We start from the raw sequence: 12,444 nt of genomic DNA, 5'->3' as shown, positions 1-12,444 counted from the left end.
ATCACTATGCTGTACACCAGAAACTAACACAACATTGTAAATCAACTAGACTTTAATTTTAAAAAAAACGTTAGTAATATCCACCAAAAGCCGGCACAGTTACTCCACTATCAAAAAACTCGATCTGAAACCGTCAGACTGCTTAGCCAGGTTCTCTCCCTCGCTCCCTGGAGAGGAGCAGGCTGTGGGCTCTGCTATTGGGGATCAGTGCAGACCCCCTGCTCCATGGCCAGTAACAGGGTGATGACCAGCAACACTGAAACCCAAAGCCACAGCTGGGGCAAGATTCCCCCAACACTTAATCACTTATGTCTTCATCGCACGTGGCCAGTGAACTCATGCAGTACCTTGGTGGTCCTTCTGCCATCAAAGGCCTTGGAGGATAACCTAGGACGTGAGTGTTAACAGTGTGGTTGGTACTTGAGATCATTTGGTTCTATCGCCTTTTGACATCTCCCAGGCTAGACTCGTTGGGCCATTCTCCATGACGCAGAATCGCGGGGCTGGAATTAGCAATACGTCCGTACGCTCCCAACTGTCTTATTAAGGGAAGTCAGGATTCTGCCCGTGGACACCCCTTGAATACCTCTTCCCATTTTGAACCAAAGAATGCCAGACTAACTCAGCAGCCAGGGATCTAACAACTTAGACTAGAACAGACCCCTTCCAGGCATCTGCCAGAGAATATACCTGGGACTCTCTGGCCCCCCAAGTGTGCCTCCAAAGCTTGGCTGTGAAAACAAAATCAGCGAAGGATGACAATGAAGGTCATGCCATCTCTCCGCGCTCTAGTAAGTCAAACCCATTCCCAGATGAAGCCACTCCCTAAGGGAACTCTGTACCTACATCAATAATTTCAGTTCCCAGGAGACTGGCATTAACTGAATTGCACTTTAAAATGACACTGGCTCTTGGCCTGCTATCCAATTACAGAACAAAGCCCCCTGTCCTCCTCTTCTGTATTCCAGTAATATCCATGCATACACAGGAAGAAGAAAAATACGGAGTTGAGGGCCGTCAGAAGAAGTAGCCTGTGTGGGAGGAGTTTTGAAGAACTGATTGAGTCTATAATCGAGAGGCTGAGATGAAAAGGAACCGGGCATTAGCCCTCTTACAGGAGTTTTCCAGCATCCTCTTTCGTTGTTACCATCTTTTCCCCTTGGCAAGAAAGCAGCCAATGTCCCTCTGACGGAGCCTGGGCTTGGCAGGTGAGTGTAAGGTGGCCTGAAATGCGTCATCTACCAGATCTCACTTTTCCCTGGCTGGGGGTCCCAGCCAGAAGGAGGTTCTGACTGCTTGTCTCTCTCCAAGTAACATAAAGCAAAATGGGTCAAGAATGAGGCTTCGCTCTGACGGGGTCCTGGGAAGAACTACGCCAGGGAAAAGGCAGCCCCCCCGTGGAGGAGCCGCTCTGGGGAGGGGGCCCCACAGACCTGGACGGGGCGGGACTGTCCCCGGCAGGCCCACGGGACAGTAGGAAGTCTCTGATTTGGCGGTCACTGGAGAAGTGACCTGACTCTCCTCCCCAAAGAACCCCAAATAAATCAAGCACAAGGGAACCTTCTCAGTACAATAAGGAGCGTACATCCCAGAAGTCGGCTTCATGCTGAAGCGTGGGGAGCACCCCCAGAGACGCCCACTGAAACACCTGCTTTGTAACACGTTTCAGAAAGATGAAGACGAGAGGGGAAAGGGCAGTTCACCCCAGGAGGCAGGTCACACAGCGAGGACACCATCGTGACCTGTCCTATCGGAAGGGTGCTTTTAAATTTTTATTTATTTATTTATTTATTTATTTACTTACTTACTTATTTGCTTGTTTATTTACCTTTTAAAACTAAGTGTTCCTGAGGGTACTGGGGAAAAGCCAGGAGATGAACTGAACCGATCTTTCCAGAAATCTGGCAGCACCCCCACAGGTCATAAAGGCTCACGGACTCTTCAGCTCGGGAAGCATACCGGGAAGATCGCCTGAGGGCATCGGACAAGGGCCCGGAGGAGCCGGAAGAGGACGCGGATTAGAGTCACTCGCAACAGCAGGAATACTTCACAAAGTAAGTTTCCCTGCCCGGTGTCTGCTTTGGAGACAGTGTTCAATCAAAGGGGCGCAGCGGCGGAGTGAACGTTCTGCGACCACTAGAAAGGGTGGCACGCGGCGTCTGCGCCGACGCGGGGGGGGGGCCTGCGATCTGACGTCGCGCGCGGGGCGCTGCGGCTTGCGGGGGGAGAAGCGCGGGGCGCAGAAATGGCTGGGCGTCTACACCCCCAAGGGTGCGCGGGCCCGTTCTCTAGGTGCTATTTTGGGGAGAGATTTTCATTTCCTCCAGTTTGCTCATTTCTACTTTCTCATCAATCACTGTGGAATTTTTTTTTAAGTATTTAAAATTAAAAGCTTAATGCTGTGATATAACTGAGTGACCAGCTCATACCACGCGTGCGCATCTACACACTTATCCACGTCAGGCAGATAAACATCACGCACAGTTCATGGCCTGTGTTGTTCTGGAAAGGTCACCACGCCTGTCTTCATGGTCCCACCAGGGCTTTCTGAAAAAGCTCACCATGGCTGGAATGTCGACCTTCCCCCCATAATGAAGTTAATTGTCTTTTAATCTCTCTTACGTAAGTCGCCAGTACCACAGATTTCATTGCGCACAGAGAAAACGAAGTTGCCTGATGAACTGGTTACGTGTTCTGACTGGACAATAAAAAAGGAAGCATGAATTGCATTTAATTCTTGTTTTTGTTCCCAGCTGCTCAGGGCTGACCTTGGCTTCCAGTGTACTTGATTCCTTCAGTCTATATTTTCAGAGAGATGCTGTGTTTTCTCCCCTCTCTTTTATTACTATTTGCTCTCGTCTTTTTACTCTCATTTAAAATTTTACTTCATCTGTGCCTTTTACTGCAATTCTCTGTAGAATTAGAGCCACAGATTGACTGTTAGGGAGAAGGGAGAGGGAAAGACACCTGGGCTGATGGAGTGCGAGGGGCGGGGTTATTTAGCTCACGAGGGAGGAGACCAGATACTCCTGGAACCTCCAACAGAGACAAGGGTCTTCACTGTGCCGGGGCCCCCTCCGCCCCCACCGCCCCTCGCCGGCTCGCTGCTCTGAGGGGGCGACACTCACATGTAAGCTGGGATGATAGGTCAGCACACCATTGTCGCACAGGGTGACATATTTCTTCTTCCATTCTTTGTTCAGTGATTTGCCACTTCGCTTCAGCAGCATGCCCTGGAAGGAAAATGGAGCCAGATAGAAATTAATAAATACAAATTATGAAGTTTGTGTACATTTTTTTAAAAGAGCAGGCACATAGGTAATTTTTCAACTTTCATTTTCTCTTTGCCATCTTAAAAATGGAACTGACACTCATTTTTAGCTTGGCAATTTGTTTTTTCTCCTTTCCTTTTTATACTACATATATATATATATATATATATATATATATATATTCAACCAATTTCCTTTTGTGTACGTGTGTGTAAAACTTAACTCATTATTATTGACGTAACTCATTTTATTAATGAGCGCTAAGATGTATCATTGGCCCAACAATATAATGCAAACCATCATGACGTGCGACATCACGCCTTCTCCTATGACCAAGTTGTAAGCATATACGGCGCTCCTAAAGGTACAGCGTTTTAAAAGAAGAAACCTGAATTTCCTTTCCTAAAAAATAAGACATTAGCCATATTCTTACCTTATATCATCTGCAAATAAGAACATTTTATTTTATAGTTTTTCATTTCAGATCTTCATTTATTAAAAATGAAATTCCATTTGCAAACTTAGCAACGGCATTTAATAGATGAATTGTGTATAATTTACTTTAATCCACTTTTAATGAAATCATATTAGGTCTTCTTGAAAACCATTCAGAATTTGAAACAATACACTTTTCAAGTATATTTCACCCAGTCTTCCTTAGATGACTGATGAGAATTTATTCTTGTTTTAACCATCAATTTCCAGCAAACCTTCTGCCTGGTTTCTAGGTTTTCCTGGGTTCAGAAAACTGAATGCAGTCCTGAGCTGTGCCAGGCCCAGCACCCTGACTTCGCACTTTCCCTTCCCTGTCGGGGCTTCGTGCCTTCCTGCGCCAGTCAGTTTCAGCCTGGGCTTTCATATCTGGACTCGCCTAGCTCCTGTCCCCGTACAGGAAGGAAAGCAGAACCGCCTTCCTGACTCTCCCTCTCGCTGCCCATTCATAACCTTACATGTTCATAATTATGCCTGAGAAAGCATGCGACCAATGCCAGTTAGTTCGCCTGAACTGAGGCAGAAGGGAAGCTGCAGGTGTGAAATAGAACTGGACACACCCTGAGTCCCCCCTGGGAGTTTCTACCAACCTCAATTGGCCTCTTATTTCTACCAATCAGGAGCCAAAATATGATCAAAACTACAGTGGGGTATCACCTCACACCAGTCAGAATGGCCATCAATCAAAAATCCACAAATGACAAATGCTGGAGAGGCTGTGGAGAAAGGGGAACCCTCCTACACTGCTGGTGGGAATGCAGGTTGGTGCAGCCACTGTGGAAAACAGTGTGGAGATTCCTCAAAAGACTAGGAATAGACTTACTGTATGACCCAGGAATCCTGCTCCTGGGCATATATCCAGAAGGAACCCTACTTCAGGATGACACCTGCACCCCAGTATTCATAGCAGCACTATTTACAATAGCCAAGACATGGAGACAGCCTAAATGTCCATCAATGGATGACTGGATAAAGAAGATGTGGTATATTTATACAATGGAATACTATTCAGCCACAAAAACCGACAACATAACGCCATTTGCAGCAACATGGATGCTCCTGGAGAATGTCATTCTAAGTGAAGTAAGCCAGAAAGAGAAAGAAAAATACCATATGAGATCACTCATATGTGGAATCTAAAAAAAAAAAAAAAACAAAAAAAAACCCACAAACAAAGCATAAATACAAAACAGAAATAGACTCACAGACATAGAATACAAACCTGTGGTTGCCAAGGGGGCGGAGGGTAGGAAGGGACAGAAGAGTTCTTTCAAAATTGTAGAATAGATAAACAAGATTATACTGTGTAGCACAGGGAAATATACACAAGACCTTATGGTAGCTCACAGAGAAAGGAATGTGACAATGAATATATACATGTTCATGTATAACTGAAAAATTGTGCTCTACGCTGGAATTTGACACAACGTTGTAAAATGACCATAAATCAATAAAAAATGTTAAAAAAAAGTTTAAAAAAATCAAGTAAGCATGTTTATGTGAAGGAATTAAGTTCCCATTAATTATCAACATCATGACATTGTTTTTTACACCAAATCTGACAAATACAATGGATTATGAGCCTGCCTGGCACTCTGAGCACCGCTTAAGCATTGTCTCTGAGGGAAAGTCTTCCAAAGTTTGAAGCAACTCACAAGTAAAACCTTGGGAAGATTATTTCTTTGCAAGTTCTTAAAGAAAGCACACAGGGTAACACTATATACTCTGATTTCTTAGAATAAACCTACATAAACCAAACACGGCACTGAGATCAGCAAAAGGAACCAGGCCCAGAAGAAAACTTAAGTTACAAAGTGAAATAGGGAAGAACAAATCTGACTCTGTATCAGACCTGCTTCTTTTACTTTAACCTTTGTGTTCGAGTCACTAAGGGGACGTTGCCTCTAAGCTGAAACTACACACAATGGCCCGTCCCTGGGAGCCCTGCCTCCCAGGTAACGAACACTAAGCTAAAACACCTGTGTTTAGCTCACAGGAAGCGTCCTGACCAGGCCCCCCTGGGGCTGACTGCAGGAAGGAAGAAGTGAACATCTCCCCTCCGGAGGCTGAGCGGAAGCAGGAAATGCTTGCCTTCACCCTCTCCACTATTAGTATAAAAGAAGCCTGAATTCTAACTCAGGCAAGACCGTTCTTTGGGACACCAGTCCCCCATCTTCGCGGCCTGCTGGCTTTCTGAATGAAGTCACTGTTCCTTGTCCCAACACCTTGTCTCTTGCTTTACTGGTCTGTCGTGCAGCGAGCAGAACGAGCTTGGACTCGGTAGCAAAACCAAGGCAATGCAAGTTCCACGGCACAGAAAGACCCAGCGGGAGAAGGGGCAGTCGCTACTAGGACGTGATCATGAAAAAGCAGTCACTCATAATCATTAAATGTCCTTCGCCAGTGAGATTTCTAAGATTTTAAAACTCAGTAAAATGAAACTCGACACAGTTCTCCTGTAGGCTCACATTTCCTACCACCCATTTCAGAGGGAATTCCAACAACACCAGAGGCGGGTCACTGCGTTGTGGGTGGCTGAGAGCTGCCCTGGGCTGCCCCGGGCTGCCCCGGGATTCAGAAGCAAACAGACAAACAGAATGCAGACTGCAGCTCACGCCCCTGGGGCTCTGCGCAGATGGAAGGATGGAAGGACAGAAGCTATCTTGTGGGTGTTTTCATGAGCAAATCCTACACTCCCTCAGGAGAGGTGTAAAGCCTTATTCCTTAAGGGTATAAAGGGAAAGTTTCCAATCAGGAGGCTGTGTGATGAGATCACATCAGGGTTTTCTGGGCAAGTAAATCAGGCTGATTGGTTTGGTGAAGGCAAAACCTAACGTCTTGCTGAAAAAAAAATCCAAATCTTGACAATCTTAAACTCTGTGGTTCGTCTTGCAGGATTATCTGATTACATGTACTATTCAGATGCTGCAAAATTCAGCAGGCCTGAGGCCCACCCAGGGGCCTGAGAAGCCGCGTTTCTGCCCTCCAGCCTTGGCCCTTCAGGCCGCCCCAAGACTCCCCATTCCCCCAAGACCGCTGTGGAGACTGAGCTGATTGTCACGGCTGTGCGCAAGCCGGGGTCCCCCGGCTCCCGGTCTGCAGCAGAGCTGGACCAGGTAAGGTGCACTTTTCTTTAGGTGGCCTGAGTGCTCACATGTGTTGATGTGTTTCTGGGCACAGTCATGTTCACTCTGACTTGCTCCCCAGATACAGCAGATCAGGGTGGCAGAGTTGTCATGGCTCCCCTGTTATAGGCAGGAACTGAGCGACAGAGCTAAGGCAGCTTGTTAGCTGATGGGAAGTGATAAAACCAGATACCCTGCCCTCTTCGTTCCTGGACTGCTAAGTGTCTGCCTGTAGGCATGACCACAGTGGTCCACCTACCTACAAGTGTCCCCACCACTGCCTGGCCTAAAGCTTTCAGTCCCGAACCACCAGCCCCTCCTCCCAGGGCACAGACACCACACCTGAGAGCACTGGGTGACCAGGCATCCTGGCAGGCTCCTCCAGCCCAACTCCTCTCCCAGGAGGCAGTAAGAGGCCTGGACTGCAGTGGCCCAGCAATGCTTGTGTTTTATATTTTATTTTATATTTCCTATTTTATACTCACATAGCAGAGAACAGAGAGGCACTATTGTAACATGAACAAATTCAAATCTGTTCCTTAAAATATACTGCACAGGGATCCAGAGGAAGAGATTTCTGTTTGCTAAATCTTAGAGTACCCTCGGAATGCCCTTGACTCTGAGTGTCCTTGAGAAGGGAGAACACAAGGAGGATTTATGGAAGCAAATCTCAAGGCTACTAAAAAAATTCCAGGAAGGGGGTGGTCTGGGCTGTTGCAAACTGGAGAAGGCCTGCTCAGTGGGCTGGAGAAGCCCGGCCAGGGCATAGCAAGGCCAGTGCTCCAGGAACGGGCCCCTCCGCGTCTGTGCTGCCAGATTTCCTGACTGCACAAGAGAAGGAGGAAAACTGGAGTTTTAAGCGATGGCTTCTTACTCTGGAACACTGGCAACAGATCATACTACCTGTATGTAATTCAGGCCGAGCCCAGCATGTCTTCTGGCCAGATGCAGACACCTCTCTGTTTGCGACCTCCGGCCAAGAGTCGCCAGAAGACAGCTGTGGGGACTGGACGAAGGCTCTGGCCCTCTAACCTATCACTCAGACAACAGCCATCCGCAGACTTGCACCTCCTGGAGGGGGAGGCCCGGCAGAGCCCAGGACTGGAGTTAATGCCCACAGCTCTCAACCCACTTCTGCCCTTAGAGGTGTGAACCTTTGGCAAAGGTCAGCCAAAGCACTAGGAGAACCCAGAAAACAGTGTTGAGATCTCTCTATAAATAATAAAAGCCCCATCCTGAAAAACAGGATGTGGCATGGACTCTTTGATGAGTTAAGGTATGAGGCCAGGGCTTCGGAGGCAGTGAGATGATTTTTTACAATCAGAGGCTCAACTGGACTTCAGATGAGGAGACTTGACAAATAGCTTCTCTGGATTAAAGACATGGGTTTTGCGGTTTTTTCTTTTTTTTTGCTTGCTTTCTATTTTTTTCTTAAATTAATTCCGAACACTGGTTTTTAAAGAATATTTATATCAAGTGAGAATCACAGAATTTCAGAATCTAACGGATTGTCAAACCATTCAGCCCTGAATCTGCTGGACTAATGTTTCTGTGCGATCCCTGCCCAGGGTCACCCAGTCACTGCTCGAGCACCCCTGGGGACAGCGAGCCGTGGGTCTGGACCTCCAGAGCTGCTTGAGTAGGGGTCGGCTGACCTCCAGGGGTGGGGGCGAGCCCGTCCCCAGCATGCCCTTACTTTGAAGGACCAAGGACAGCTGCCACAAAGGCCAAACAAGACGTTTCATCACGCGGCTACATGACCAAGCCCCTTCTTAGTCCCAGCCTCTTCCGGAAGCAAAAGGCTCCAGCGCTCAGACACTGTAGGACACTCTTCCAGACAAAGTCAGCCTCCCCCCAGGTGCTGCAGGGAGAGGACCATGGCCTCCCTCTAGGGCAAACCTCTCCCGATGGAGCAGAACACACCCATGAGCCGGCAGCCCCTCACTGCGTCAGACTGAGCCCCCTAGGCTGTATCCCCGAGACTCTGTCGTCTCGAACTTACGCACTTTCTACTCTAAGTACCAAGAAAATGGAGAACCCTAAAAATAGTTCTTTTTAAACTTCTGAAGGACATGAAGCCACGATCCCAGGAGCCAGAAGATGACAGAGGCCGGAAGGCTCTGAGCCAGAGACACGCGGGCAGGCAGTTCCCATCAGCGAGCGCTGATGGCCCCTGTGATGCTAAGTCGCTTTGATTCTGTGTAACCCCGGGCAAAGCCCGCACGGCACAATGTCAAGACGCATACTTGGCCTATCTTTCAGTTGCCACTTTTGTACATGTAAAAACGATTCCTTAAGATCATTTCTCACTGACCAGCTATCAGAGCCTAGACCTCAATCACAGTTAGTGCTTTAATTGGTTGTCATGAGGCTTATGCATCTGTTTTGAAGCATTTTTATTCCAAAACAATATTGGGCTCATTGTGAGCCAGATGCTGCTCTAAGAGCCTTACAGTATTAACTCACAGAAAGCTTATGACGACCTGATGGTAATTACTAGGATTACCCCTATTCTACAAAGCAGGCCACCAAGGCACAGAGAGGTTATGTCACTTGCCCAACTCACACAGCCAACTTGGCAGCTGGTCCAAGACAGCTCCTCAGGCACCACTCTCTGTGGTATTCATGCCCCTGTGGAAATCATCCCACAGGGACCTGGGGTTGCCTGAGACTCACTTTAACCAACAGAAGCAGCTGAAGTGATGCTGTCTGCACAGGGTTTAAACCTGAAGAAATCCTGGCAGCTTCCGCTTTGGGGAGCTCTGACCAAGAAGCCATGCTGTGCTCTGTCCATGGTCCTGAACCACGGGATTATGAAAAATAATAATAGTTTTTTTTCAAACCATTAAGTTTTAGGGTAGCGTATTATTAAAAAATAGATTAGAAAAACAGAATTAGCCTCCTGCACTGCTGTAACAAAAATCAAAACCACGTGGCGCTGACTTGGAAGCAGGGAGCTGGCTGAGGCTGGCAGGGACTTAGCAGCTGGAAGGACCGTGAGGAAAATGCTCCCCGAGGCTGGGGAAAGGGGGCCGACTTGTGCACTGGCAGGACGGACAGTTAGCAGGCCTGCTGCCTGCGGGAACGTGCAGCACAGCCAGGGTGCCTGGTGAACCCAGGGGCCTAAGATTTCTGGGCAGAATGCCAAACATGTTACCTGCTTTGAAAAATCTGGGAGGAGGGGGAAGAGTTCAAGGTAGTTTTCAAGCAGAATTAGGAAAAATATTTCCAATTAAAAAACCCTCCTGGACCAGACCATGAGAAAAGTTGTTTCTCAATCCCAGCCCGTACTGCCAGCAGAAAACTCCGAGAGTTAAGAATTGGCCTTAGAACGAAGATCAAATCCAGGGCATGCCAGCCGGTGTGATCTCAGAATGAAGATTCCACAGAGCGTGCGGCAGCCAGATTCCCTTTCTGAGAACTCAGAAAGATTTAAGGACCCTTCCCACTAGAGAAGACTTGTGGATTAGAGATAGGAATTTGTGGGTTGGCTTTTGTCTAATGGATGACAATTTGATACAGAGGACACCCACAAGGTTTTTAAAGGAATCCTACCACTTTGGACTAAAAAGCACAGAGGAGGTTCAAAACAAAAAGAGGTTCTGGGCCTTCAACCTAAGTCCAGCAGGAAGCAGGCTGAGAAAGTTACACAGCTGTGAGCTCAGACAGCTGAGCCCAGGGCCAAGGAGGATGCCCCAGGAGCAGAACACACCCTCAGTGCCTGGGGCAGGGTGGAAGCGACACGTGCCTGGTGGGGTTCAGAACTGCTGTGGACCAGTAAGAGACACAGGTCTGCTGTCTCTCCTCCTTTTTGGAATAAAGTATGTGCTGCAGTTCTCCTGTGCCTGTGTCAGCACTGCGTGTGCGTGTGTATGTGTGTGTGTGGGTACATGTGTTAAGATAACTCATCTCTTGAGTATCCGGTCTTCAGATGGAAAGGATCAAATTCCAGGAGCCTCATCTACACGTGTACCTGATGTAGATGACAGTCCTGGCTTCAAGCCTGAGCCAGATGACATGAGGGGGTGAGACTCTGTGAATCTGGGGCTGGGGCGAGGGGACTTTGCATGTGGGAGGGCACACAGAAGTAACTAGTCTCCAAAGACGACTCTCAAAAAAACCCAGCTCCCTGTGTTGTCCTGGGCCCTCTGACTCCATTTAACCAACAGAATGTAGTGGAAATTATGCTATTGTTCTGGTCAAAGTTTTAAGAGGGACTGGTAGCTGCTGCTTTGCACCTTAGCATCCTTGTAAGAAACTGGACCACCCTGCTAGGAAGACAGTGAGGAGGGAGCGGTCTTGAGACAACATGGCAGAGAACTGGGGTCTTGGATATACGATGGCCATTGACCTATTGACATCAACCTCCAGCTGCAGGAGCCACATCTGCTGAGGCACCAGACGTGTGAGTGAAGAAGTGATCTCGGATGCTCTGGCCCTAGAAGGCATCTTGTGGAGCAGAGATGAGCTGTCCCCCATATCCCTGGTCCAATTCCTGACCCACAGAATCATGAGAAATAATGAAATGGTTAATGTTTCAAACCACTGTGATGCGGTTTAACTACCAGCAACAGATAACCAGCGCAGCAGGATGGGCCGGGAGCAACAGGCTGTACTCATAACCGGCTGCTACGTCACCTCCCTGTGGACCGTTTCACTCTCCAGACCAATTTTAAAGCTTTAACGTCTTTTACTTGTTTGCACAGTAAGAAATTTAAGGGCTTTGTGACATCTCACATACTCCTCTTATCTTACTTGGAAATGGCAAATGTCCTAATTGCTATCACCTAGCTGATCTACTGAGACATCAGAAAGACTGACTCGAATGACCTACAACCAAAATACCAGATTCCAGGCAGGCACTGCTTGCTTTTTCGGCTCAAGGAACTTTTTCTGTAGTGGAGCAAAGAGCAGAACTGTCTTTTGGTTGCATTCTCTGTATTAGTCACGCGTATTTTTTGCCAAGTCCCAAGAGGTCGTTGAAAGCCAAAAGCAATGTTAAGTGTACAAGCTTTAAATAACTTACGAAGTTAATGTAATGAATGTAAGTGCTATCTGAAATCCATCACTCAGGGCTCGCTGCAGCCCCAAGCTATGATAAAACACCACTCATAAATTTATATTAAAAGTCTGCTCGATAGTAATTATTTACCAACAAAGATTTACTGACTGCACTAGAGACTGGGGGTTGTAACCAGGCAAATCTGTCTTTGTTTGGAGTTGGAGGGACCGGTGGCATTGGCGTCGGCTGGCACAGAGATCGTTGCGACACTGGGGAAACATTTAACGGCCAGGGTCCTGCAAGGCCACGGAGCCCCAGCCAGCTGCAGGCTGCGCCGTGGAAAGATCAGAGCATCCGCAGGCACCCCCAGGAAGCACAGATCTTTGCTGTGAGGCAGCATTTCTCATCTGCTTTAACAGCCGCTGGAGATCACACATGCATCTGACTGAAAGAAGAGGAGAGTCCGTGTGTGATTCAGCAGTGATATAAATTGAATTATCCTGCACTGGAGGGGGTGCCAAGAGCTTCCTAATCACCAAGTTGAAAAAGACAA

At 47.7% G+C, this 12,444-nt stretch overlaps 1 protein-coding gene across 12 annotated transcripts in view; it reads right to left on the bottom strand.

The window, feature by feature from the left end:
• Positions 1–12,444, bottom strand: part of AGAP1 (ArfGAP with GTPase domain, ankyrin repeat and PH domain 1) — a 520,168-nt gene that overhangs the window by 191,278 nt on the left and 316,446 nt on the right. For all 12 annotated transcript variants that reach the window (XM_032480554.1, XM_032480555.1, XM_032480556.1 and 9 more), the window contains one exon: positions 3,129–3,233. In XM_032480554.1, coding sequence (XP_032336445.1) covers positions 3,129–3,233 — 105 coding nt within the window. The remainder of the gene's footprint in view (positions 1–3,128; positions 3,234–12,444) is intronic.

Source organism: Camelus ferus, chromosome 5, assembly GCF_009834535.1.
Source record: "Camelus ferus isolate YT-003-E chromosome 5, BCGSAC_Cfer_1.0, whole genome shotgun sequence".
Taxonomy (NCBI): domain Eukaryota; kingdom Metazoa; phylum Chordata; class Mammalia; order Artiodactyla; family Camelidae; genus Camelus; species Camelus ferus.
The sequence above is the reverse complement of the archived record's forward strand: the minus strand, read 5'-3'. Positions and strand labels throughout refer to the sequence as shown.